This window comes from Cicer arietinum, chromosome 4 (genome assembly GCF_000331145.2).
Source record: "Cicer arietinum cultivar CDC Frontier isolate Library 1 chromosome 4, Cicar.CDCFrontier_v2.0, whole genome shotgun sequence".
NCBI lineage: Eukaryota > Viridiplantae > Streptophyta > Magnoliopsida > Fabales > Fabaceae > Cicer > Cicer arietinum.
This window is the reverse complement of record NC_021163.2, coordinates 9445670-9456071: the sequence shown is the minus strand read 5'-3', so window position 1 is coordinate 9456071 and position 10402 is coordinate 9445670. Positions and strand designations below refer to the sequence as shown.

General features: G+C 28.6%; 1 protein-coding gene and 1 non-coding gene across 3 annotated transcripts; one reads left to right on the top strand and one right to left on the bottom strand.

The window, feature by feature from the left end:
• The first annotated feature begins 744 nt into the window (after positions 1–744).
• Positions 745–6567, top strand: LOC101495867 (protein CHUP1, chloroplastic). Of its 2 annotated transcripts, none has more exons than XM_004496154.4 (9): positions 745–1311; positions 1440–1534; positions 1665–2423; positions 2650–3984; positions 4076–4207; positions 4476–4657; positions 4856–4967; positions 5244–5387; positions 6205–6567. In XM_004496154.4, exons 1-9 carry the CDS (start codon positions 1227–1229, stop codon positions 6322–6324), a joined length of 2964 nt encoding a protein of 987 aa, XP_004496211.1. In that variant the 5' UTR covers positions 745–1226; the 3' UTR covers positions 6325–6567. The 2 variants fall into 2 exon arrangements, with proteins under 2 accessions (XP_004496211.1, XP_073223171.1); XM_073367070.1 differs by having other exon boundaries at positions 746–1311; positions 1668–2423.
• On the bottom strand, positions 5746–5864 carry LOC113786392 (U5 spliceosomal RNA). Its single transcript, XR_003472675.1, has one exon. It is a non-coding gene; the product is annotated as a U5 spliceosomal RNA (small nuclear RNA).
• Positions 6568–10402: the final 3835 nt, after the last annotated feature.

The window sequence follows — 10402 nt, the reverse complement described above, 5'->3', positions numbered from 1 at the left end:
AAAATTATTTATTATCAATTCTTTAATTATTAAAAACATCAATAAAGAGAAATTATTGAAAATTCATAAAATATAAGAGAAATATAGAATCAAGATTTTTTACTATTAAATTCACAAGTGTAATTAAATCTAATTGCTTCTCTCAACTTGTCTTCTATTTTTCTCTTCTTCTTTTTCATCCATCAAAATATAATAATTTTTTTATTTTGTATTTTTCTATGAATTCTTCGTCTAAAATAAAAAATTTGTTTCGTTCTCTTAATATAATACTATTTAGTTTTTTATTTTATTGCAATATTTTAATTGTTTAAATTTTATCACACATGTAATCATTTTATATCATTAATTTATACATCAATAAATACATTTATATATTCGTTTTAATAAGTTTAATTGCGTTGAATTTGTATTGTTTTTTATATATTTTACCATTTTGAATAATGAATATTTTTTTAGTAAAAACAAATTCTTAATTTTTTTTTGTATGCAAAACCTTATCACATCCCCCTTTCTTTCTCTTTCTAAAATATAATTTTGGCATGATAATTGAAAAGGTGAAAGAAGAATATAACTAAAAATAATCAAAACATTAGGTTCTTTGGAGTTTGTAAATACTAATAACCTCAACGTTATTAGGAGGACGAAAAGGCAAAGGCATCCAAAGAAAATGATGGAGAATAAAGACAAAACAAACTAATTCCTCATTTTTTCCCGTTCTAATTTCACACATAAAAACAATTGAGTTAGATTTACCTTAAAACGAGAAACAAACATGAAACATGTCTTTGTTCTTTATCAAAAAAAAAAAAAAAACACGTCTTTGTTTTGTTCTAGTTTCACTGTAGAAATGTTATTTTCAAATTTCAATTTCAATCAATGTTCTTCCTTTGCTTGTGTTTAAGTATAACTCTAAAATATTCCACTCAGATCTTCTAAACGTAATTATATTAACCCAAACCCATTTGTGATTTTTTGTCAATAATCTCTTTGAGCTACTTTGGTATCAAACTTTTGTGTTTTGCACTATCAACATGGTTGTAGTTTCTCTCTGAAAGGTGGTGAAGTTGAAAGTTTACACATTTCCTATGAATTCTGCATGAAAATGAACTTTCCAAATCTGGGTCACTGTGGTTTCATTTTCAAAGCTCCAATAATTTGAAAAATCAGTTACGGAAGTTGGTTTTGGAAATGGGCTTAGTTAGGATTTTGCTTTTGCTTATAGCTTCATGATAGTTAGGTTAGGACTTCTTATAGCTGCTTCAGTTGCAGCCTTAACATTTCAAAAGCTCAATGTGAATGGCTCACAATCAGGTACTTGTTTCAATTCACCAATTTTGATAAGTTAATTGTTAATAAACAAAAAGTTCTCTACTTGTTTCATATTTATGGATAATTATATAGAATAAAGTTAACCCTTTATGTTCTTCACCTTCATTAAGAACATGGTGAAGAAAGGATTAGGAAACATCAAGATGAGGGCACAGAGCAACAGAAGCAGTCCACTTGTTCTGTTAATGGTCTCAACCAGAAAGAGGTAGAGAGAGTATAATTAGATGAAATTATTAGATTCTATTTTGTTTTTATGGTTATGAATTATGATGATTTCTTTCGTATATTTGTTTGTCTGAACTTTTCTTTATCTTTTGCAATATATTTTGATATAGAAGGAAGAAGAAGAAGAAGAAGAAGAAGAAGAGCAAGAAGAGGGGATTAAGTTAATTAGCAACATAATGAACCTAGCTAATGATTTTGACGATGATATTCTATCTGAATTCGAAAGCCTTCTATCTCGGCAGATTGAGTTACCGTTACATGCTGACACGACCGATGATGAGGCCAAGAAAGTCGGAGATAAGGAAACTGAAACGGCGAAAACGTATAGTGAATTGGATCGGTTGCGAAATTTAGTCAAGGAACTTGAGGATAGGGAAGTGAAACTTGAAGGTGAATTGTTTGACTATTATGGTTTGAAGGAACATGTACCGGACATTGAGGAGTTACAAAGGAAGTTGAGACTTAAAACTGTTGAAATAGATATGCTTCATATGACCATTAAGTCCTTGCAGGAAGAGAATAATAAACTTCAAGAAGATCTCACACATGAAGCTTCAGCCGAGAGAGAACTTGAGGTGGCGAGAAACAAGATCAAGGAGCTGCAAAGGCAGATAGAGTTCGCTGCTAGCCAGACGAAAGGCCAGTTGTTGTTGCTTAAACAAAAAGTTTCTGGTCTACAAGCAAAAGAAGAAGGAGCTGCAAAGAAAGGTCCTGAGATTGAAAAGAAATTGAAGACTGCGAATGACTTAGAGATTGAAGTTGTTGAGCTTAAGAGAAGAAGCATAGAACTTCAACACGAGAAGCGAGAATTAACTGTTAAACTTAATGCTGCTGAGTCTAGAATTACAGAACTATGCAGTATCACTGAGGTCAGTGTCCTATAGTAGTTACTTCTATCCTTCAATAAACTGATGCGTGAAATCAATATTTAAGAATTGATCATAATTGAACTAATGTATGCTTTTAAAATTGAAATAAATATTGAAAAATAATTGTATACTTCTTTCATGACAGCGACATATTATGTATGAGATTTGTATCTTTTATATGTAACGAGTGCAGTTTAATTTTAATATGCATTGCCTTGAATTGCAGACTGAAATCGTTGCCGAGGCAAAATCAGCGGTTGGTAGGCTAAGGCATGCAAATGAAGACCTGCAAAAGCAAGTTGAAGGACTCCAGATGAATAGGTTCAGTGAAGTTGAAGAACTTGTTTACCTTCGCTGGGTCAACGCCTGCTTGAGATATGAACTCAGGAATTACAAGGCACCTTTAGGGAAATCATCAGCATGTGATCTAAACAACAGTCTTAGCCCAAAATCACAAGAGAAGGCTAAACAGCTAATGTTAGAATATGCTAATTCGGAGCGCGGACAAGGTGATACAGATCTTGAAAGCAACTTGTCACATGATCCCTCTTCACCAGGCAGTGAAGATCTTGACATTCCATCCATCGATAGCTATACTAACAAATATAGTAATCTTAGTAAGAAAACTAGCTTAATCCAAAAGTTAAAGAAATGGAATAAAAACAAAGATGATTCGAGTGTTCTTTCATCACCAGCCAGAGCTCTTTCAATAGACTCTCCTAGCAGGATAAGTATGAGCTATAGACCGCGGAGTACACTCGAAACCTTGATGCTAAAGAATGCTGCTGATGCTGTAGCAATAACTACTACCTTTGGGCAGAAGGATCAAGAACATACTCAATCGCCTGATACTCCGTCTCTTCCAAGCATGAGAAAAGTTTCATCCTGTGACTCACTGGATTCTGTTTCGTCTTCCTTCCAATTGATGTCTAAGACAGTTGACAGGTCTCTCGACGAAAAATATCCTGCATATAAAGACCTCCATAAATTGGCATTAGCAAGGGAGAAACAGCTTAAGGAAAAGGCTGAGAAAGCAAGAGGGAAGAAGTTTGGTGATAATTCAAACCTCAATATTACCAAGGCTGAACAAGAGAGATCGGTATCTTTGCAACCAAAACTTACTCGAGTAAATGAGAAGGTATATGTTTCTGTTGGCTTAAATGATCAATCTGAAGATGGGAACAATTTTGATAGTCAAGCCATTAGCAAGATGAAGCTTCTCCATGTTGAGGAAAGGCCTCCAAGGGTGGCTCGGCCACCTCCTAAACCATCTGATGGTGCTCCGGTTTCAAATTCTTCCAATGGTATAACACCATATGCTCTGTCTGCGCCTTCTCCCCCTCCACCACCACCACCGCCGCCACCACCAGGTGGACTAAGTGGAACAGTTAGTGATGACAAAGTTAAAAGGGCTCCCGAACTTGTTGAATTTTATCAATCATTGATGAAACGGAAGGTAAAGAAGGAGGCCTCATCACTAATTTCTTCAACAACTAATGCAACTGATGCCAAGAGCAACATGATTGGGGAAATTGAGAATAGATCATCATTTCTTTTAGCTGTATGTTAATATTTTCCTTCTGTGATAGATATTCTTTTAGAATCTTGGCATTTCGGTCATTGCAAATTTTAGATTTTTTTAATGGATCTAGGTGAAAGCTGATGTAGAAACACAAGGTGATTTTGTTGTGTCCTTGGCAACTGAAGTTCGAGCAGCCACGTTCTCTAAGGTTGAAGATGTAGTTGCTTTTGTGAACTGGCTAGATGAGGAACTCTCCTTCCTGGTAAGCCTTTTAAGTGTAATTGCTTTTCCATCATAGATAAACATGCTTCAAAGCTAATCCATTCAAATTGTAAATACCTTTTCATTTGCACCAATTTGGATTTTCAAGATGGAATTACACACCATCATGCTAATAAGGCCCTCTTTTGACCTCATTTTCTCATCCAATGTTTTGCATAAATACATGGAAACTTACCTCCTCGTTTGCAACGTTATATCCATTGCTTTTTGCATTGTACTCATTTTCTTTTTATTCCTTGTTATATAAGGTTGATGAACGAGCAGTTCTCAAGCACTTCGATTGGCCTGAAGGGAAAGCAGATGCACTAAGGGAGGCGTCTTTTGAATATCAGGATCTCATGAAATTGGAGAAGCAGGTCTCCACCTTCATCGATGATCCTAAACTCCCATGTGAAGTTGCTTTACAGAAAATGTACTCATTGCTTGAAAAGTAAGCATCTTTTTATATATTATAGTTCTTTTGTACCATAAATACTAGCTTAGGAAGCTGAGACTTGGCGGACATTATTGTACGGTTTCAATCTAGAAAGTTTCTTACTCGTAAAGGAATATGGCTTTTTTCGGTATACCTGCTTTAATGATGTAGATTCAAACTAGTTCTTTCATGTTCTTCTGTTTTCATTTCTAGGGTAGAGCACAGTGTATATGCACTCATACGAACACGAGATTTGGCCATTTCACGGTACAAGGAGTTTGGAATACCAGTAAATTGGCTATTAGATTCCGGAGTTGTTGGCAAGGTATGCTTCTAATCTTAAACTATTTTAGTTTTACACAAAGGACTAGTTCGGGGCCATTATTTGATGTTCCTTCGAAATTAAAATTTTATTATATATCCAATAGTAGCCATCATTTTGCTAATATTAAGCTATTTGTGTATTGCAATTCGCATGAAGTGTAATACAGCTGCAAAACAAGCCGATTACAGTAACACCGTTGACTTTGTATTGATGCTTGCTTGTGTTTGATTGTATCAAATGGGTTGCTGCTGCTGCTCATAAACTCTCCCATTGCAGATCAAGCTTTCTTCTGTTCAACTGGCAAACAAGTATATGAAGTGTATTGCATCTGAACTTGATATACTATCTGGACCTGAAGAGGAGCCAACAAGAGAGTTTTTAATTCTGCAAGGCGTACGCTTTGCTTTTCGTGTTCATCAGGTAATTTTAGTCTCTTTTTTCACTTGTTCATGCTGATGATTCATATTATCACTTTAAGATAAGTCATAAAACATAAAATGATTTTGTATTATAGATATACTGAACCAGCTAAACTGTAACTAAATCTCATACTATAGAATTTTGATAGGGTAAAATAGTTCCTGCAATTAATAATTAAATCATATACATTAGAATTTCTTATACATTAAAAATAACCCACTAACAAAAGTGTATGTTCAAATTAATAAATTAAAGATTAAAATACTACAAATAATAATCATTCCATGTTGTATAAAAAAAAGCTGACAAGATCATGCCAGCAAGATTTAAAACACAATATTTGAACTAAATTTGAGGGCTCCTTCCAGCAAGAAGAAACCCTTCCAAAAATTGACAGATGCCTCATTATATGATGAACACACGGTATTCTTTAGTAAAAGGCGAAAGAATAGTTCGCTATGTGTTCATCACAAGGCTGTGTGTCTAAATTAAAATGGCTCTTGGGCTTTTATATTACATCTCATGTCTGTGTCAGCCATTATTAACAATGTGGGACTATTTCATTCTCAATATGATATCATAACAGGGTTATCTATAGATGTAATTTGATTATAAATAACATCGTGCATGCAATAACATCATGCTAAACTGTGTGAGATATGTACCATTCAGTCTGCATTATTGTTTCTCCCGCAACTACATTTTTAATACTACATCTAAAGAATTTTTCTTTGAAACATAGCTTAAAGAAACTATAATGTGGATAGTTGAAATAAAGAAAATAATGCATCCAATAATAGTGTAGAACTGTTTTCAGTTTGCCGGAGGCTTTGATACAGAGAGCATGAAGGCTTTTGAAGAACTAAGAAACAGCATTCATGTTACAGCAGGTAAACATGATAATATACCAGAAACGACGAATTTGTCGCAGCTGTAAGGTGATCATTAAAAATTTAAATGAGTTCGTTTATATAGATTTTTTTTAATACTTTTACACTTGTAAGTTATTTATCTGATCAATGTTACCTTCTTAAATGTATAGTTCAATTTTTATAAAACATATATACATTGACAAAAGCTCAATGATAGGTAGCAAACTCTTTCTAAGAGTTTTAATTAAGCTATATTGCATTCTAGGATCAGAATTGAACATGAAACACTTGTTAAGAGACTTGTTTCATCTAAATTTTCGTTTGATTTATTTATTTTTTATTTAACTCTCGTATCATCTAAATTGAGTGACCTTGGTACCAACATGATTAATTGAAAGTTATTTTCTCGTGAATTGAATTTAAGCTCCATTTTTTAGTATTTTCATCATATAAATATTTAAAATTAATAATTTCTCCAAATCTGGTCGAATTCGTATGGTAGAATTCTTTCATTCCAATACAAAACGTGGGTACTCCATACCGACAATATAGTGTTATATGAATTATCCCCTCGTCAAATTTATTTTTTTTGGGTATCATTTTTTTCTCTCCAAAATTTTGATATTTTAAGATTTTGGTATGTATATTAAGAAATAATAATTCTGAACTAAATCACGCTAAATTAATTTTTAAATAACTATTCGTTTCTCGAATTTCCACAATCTTTACCTTTCTAAGCTTAAGTCTAAGCACAAAAAAATTATAATGTTTTTTTATTTGAATTATAAACAATTTTTTACCTAACTTATCTTATTTAAGGTCTTTATTCTTAAAATGCCTTTCACTTTAATTAAATAAACTGATTTTATTAATCTTTGTGTAAGTAATTTATTTTAGTTTGGAGTAAATAAATTTGTAGTCTTCATAAAATTTTGAAATTTCATTTTTTAGTATGTATAAAAAAAAATCATATTTTTTAGTTTCTACAAGTTATTTTAGGTTCTATAAGTTATTTCAATCTTTCCTAAAACGAAACATCCTTCAACTTTTATATTTTTTAATAAATTTTTATAATTATTTTTAAAATATTTTTAAAAGTTTATCGATACAAATTTATAATTTTTTAAACTGAGATGAATTAAATATAAATATTTTAAAGTCATATAGTCAAGATAAAAATACTAAAAAATATGAATTTAAAAATTAAATTTTGAGTTAATTTTTGTGGAAGAACTTTTTATAGTATTATAAATATATCTAAAAAAATTATTAAAAAATATATGTTGATGTTCTAGTATGGATTAAAACTGCTTTGTATAATAATTTTGTAAGGACTAATTTGTTTTTATAAAGACAAAATAAAACTTTAAAATTTTACAAAGACAAAGCTTTTTTTGACGCAAGAGAAACTAAAAACTTATTTAACAACTAAAATATAATTAATATATGTTTCTGATTTTCTAAATTGTGAATTAAAAGAATAAGGGTCACATGTGCTCTTACAAATTAATAAATGTCTTAAAAATAATTTCTTTTAACTTTTTAAAATGAAATGCATAGTATCTAATGCAAAATTTCTATTTTTAATACACTAAAAAATACATGTCAGTCTTTCCCAAAAAAAATAACTACAAAATTTCAAGGATTGAAAATATAAGTTAATACTTTTTTATAGTTTTGTCGTCTCATTAGAATTATATATATTTATTAAAAATAATTAATTATATTGATTTTAATGATAAATTAAATTTTATTATTAAAATATCTCTATTGATAACAGTTAATAGAGTATATAAAGGAGTTGAAATTCAATTAATAAAATACATATTAATGAAAAAATAAATAATGTTTAATTGATGATATAAAACTGCAATTAATTGAAACAGAAAATATTTTGAATAAAACACTTAATAGACGTAGATAATTTGTATGATAAATAGGTATTGAATGAGAGTCGGCTCATAGTTATTGTTTTTTTTCCTTTTCGAGGAGAGAAGAGTTATACTTATTATTACAATTTACACCATTTTACAAAGCAACAAATAAAATAAAATAAAATATAATAATATACTTCTCTATAATAAAATATAAAAAAAAAATATGTTATTCAAATTTGCATTAGATAATGTTATTTTTATTTATATTTTATTATGAAAAAGTATATAAATAAAAAAAGTATGTTATCCAAATTTGCATTAGATAATGTTATTTTTATTTATATATTTTATTATGAAAAAGTATTTGCGAGTTCTCATTCATAAAAAATGTGATTTTTTTACTTTATTTTTTTAAATTCTTTAAAGGTCTTGTTAGCAAATTTCTAAATATATTGGTTACAAATTAATAGATGAAAAATTTTATTTTGAAAATACAAATGAACAATGTCTTAGAGATATTTTTTTTAGTATTTTCACAAAAACATGTACTTCTTATGTCTTGTAATAACTGAATCATTTGCAAAAGAAAATTATCTCAAAATGATTGACTACTACAATTTCAAAGACACTTTTTATTTAAGTTGTTCTCTTTAATTAAGAATATTTGTATCATTTTTAATATAATATTTCTTACTATATATTTATAACATTAATAATGTATCAATACATTATAAAGATAATTTGATAAAAATAATATTATCTTCTATTTATTCATACACTTTTTAATATATATGAAATTATTATATGACTCAATTATTTTTTAGATGGATGAAATAGTATTTCAATTTTTTAAATATAAATTAAGAAATATAATTAATTTTATAGATTTCAAAAAAAATATTTTATACTTTACTAAAATACTATTTACTCTCATAATAATTACAAGATTTTATTTTCTGAAAGTGCATAATAATTACAAGAATTGAAAATAAAACATTTATAATACTCAATGGTATAGTAAATGGGGAAAACAATAAATATTTATTAATTCTAAAAAAATTGTATAAAATGATATAACTTTTTCTTTCTAAAATATCTTATAATGTAGGAAGGGGAAATATTTATGCAGGAAATACTTTATTGTGCCTTCATGGATAACCTTATTAACTCAGTACTGTGCTAGTGTTAGATGAAATAATTGTATTATTCGTATTTCTAAAAGGTCAATTTTTTTTATTCTCTTTTATAAACGAGTTTCAATGAAAAATATATATTTTTTATTTGTCACAACCTCTCCCAACCTCTGGAGGGGTGGTTAGAACTTAGAACCATCTTTTGTAGAGTTACCTTTCAAATCATTTTTATTTTTATTTTATATTAATAATTTATTAATTTTTACATAAATTTAGTGTTTTTTATTGTGATTTTTTTTGTCAAAGTGTAACGCTTTTTTATTTTTTATTTTATTTTAGTGAAACATTTTTTTTTTCATTTTGATTTGGTGTTTATTTTGGTTTAGATTAACCGAGTAACTAGAATCAATTACATAATTATTTTATACACTTGAATTTTGTAAAATTTATAGACATATTGTTTGTTTTGTGTTATGTTACTCTTTTACGTTATTAATTTGAGTAATTTAAATATATTTGCAAATTTATTCTTTATATTTTTTTAAAATTTTAATTTTGTATTGCATCCATATATGTGACAATTTGAATTAAAAAATAACATTATTTTTTAGTAAAAAAAAATATTAAAGAACAAATGTTTTATCATAATTGATTTGACTTTTTAACATAAACATGAAGTGTATGGTCATGCAAATCCGACTACTTATATTTCCCACTTCGTGATGATATAATCTCGTGACGTATAGCAAGACTATTTAAAAAATATACCCTTTGCTAAAAAAAATTGTGCCATTAAGTGTAACTGTATAGATATAAATATAGGCGAGTCTCATTTCATTTAGTCAAAGTGTATTTCTTTGATTTATATAGAAATTTAGTGTTTTTTATTGTGATTTTTTTTGTCAAAGTGTAACGCTTTTTTATTTTTTATTTTATTTTAGTGAAACATTTTTTTTTTCATTTTGATTTGGTGTTTATTTTGGTTTAGATTAACCGAGTAACTAGAATCAATTACATAATTATTTTATACACTTGAATTTTGTAAAATTTATAGACATATTGTTTGTTTTGTGTTATGTTACTCTTTTACGTTATTAATTTGAGTAATTTAAATATATTTGCAAATTTATTCT

Excerpts from the sequence above, each read along its gene's own strand:
- LOC101495867 (XM_004496154.4), top strand. The coding sequence starts at position 1,227 with ATGATAGTTAGGTTAGGACTTCTTATAGCTGCTTCAGTTGCAGCCTTA. Across the intron at positions 1,312-1,439 it reads TGTGAATGGCTCACAATCAG|AACATGGTGAAGAAAGGATT; the intron begins GTACTTGTTTCA and ends ACCTTCATTAAG. Across the intron at positions 5,388-6,204 it reads TTGCTTTTCGTGTTCATCAG|TTTGCCGGAGGCTTTGATAC; the intron begins GTAATTTTAGTC and ends AACTGTTTTCAG.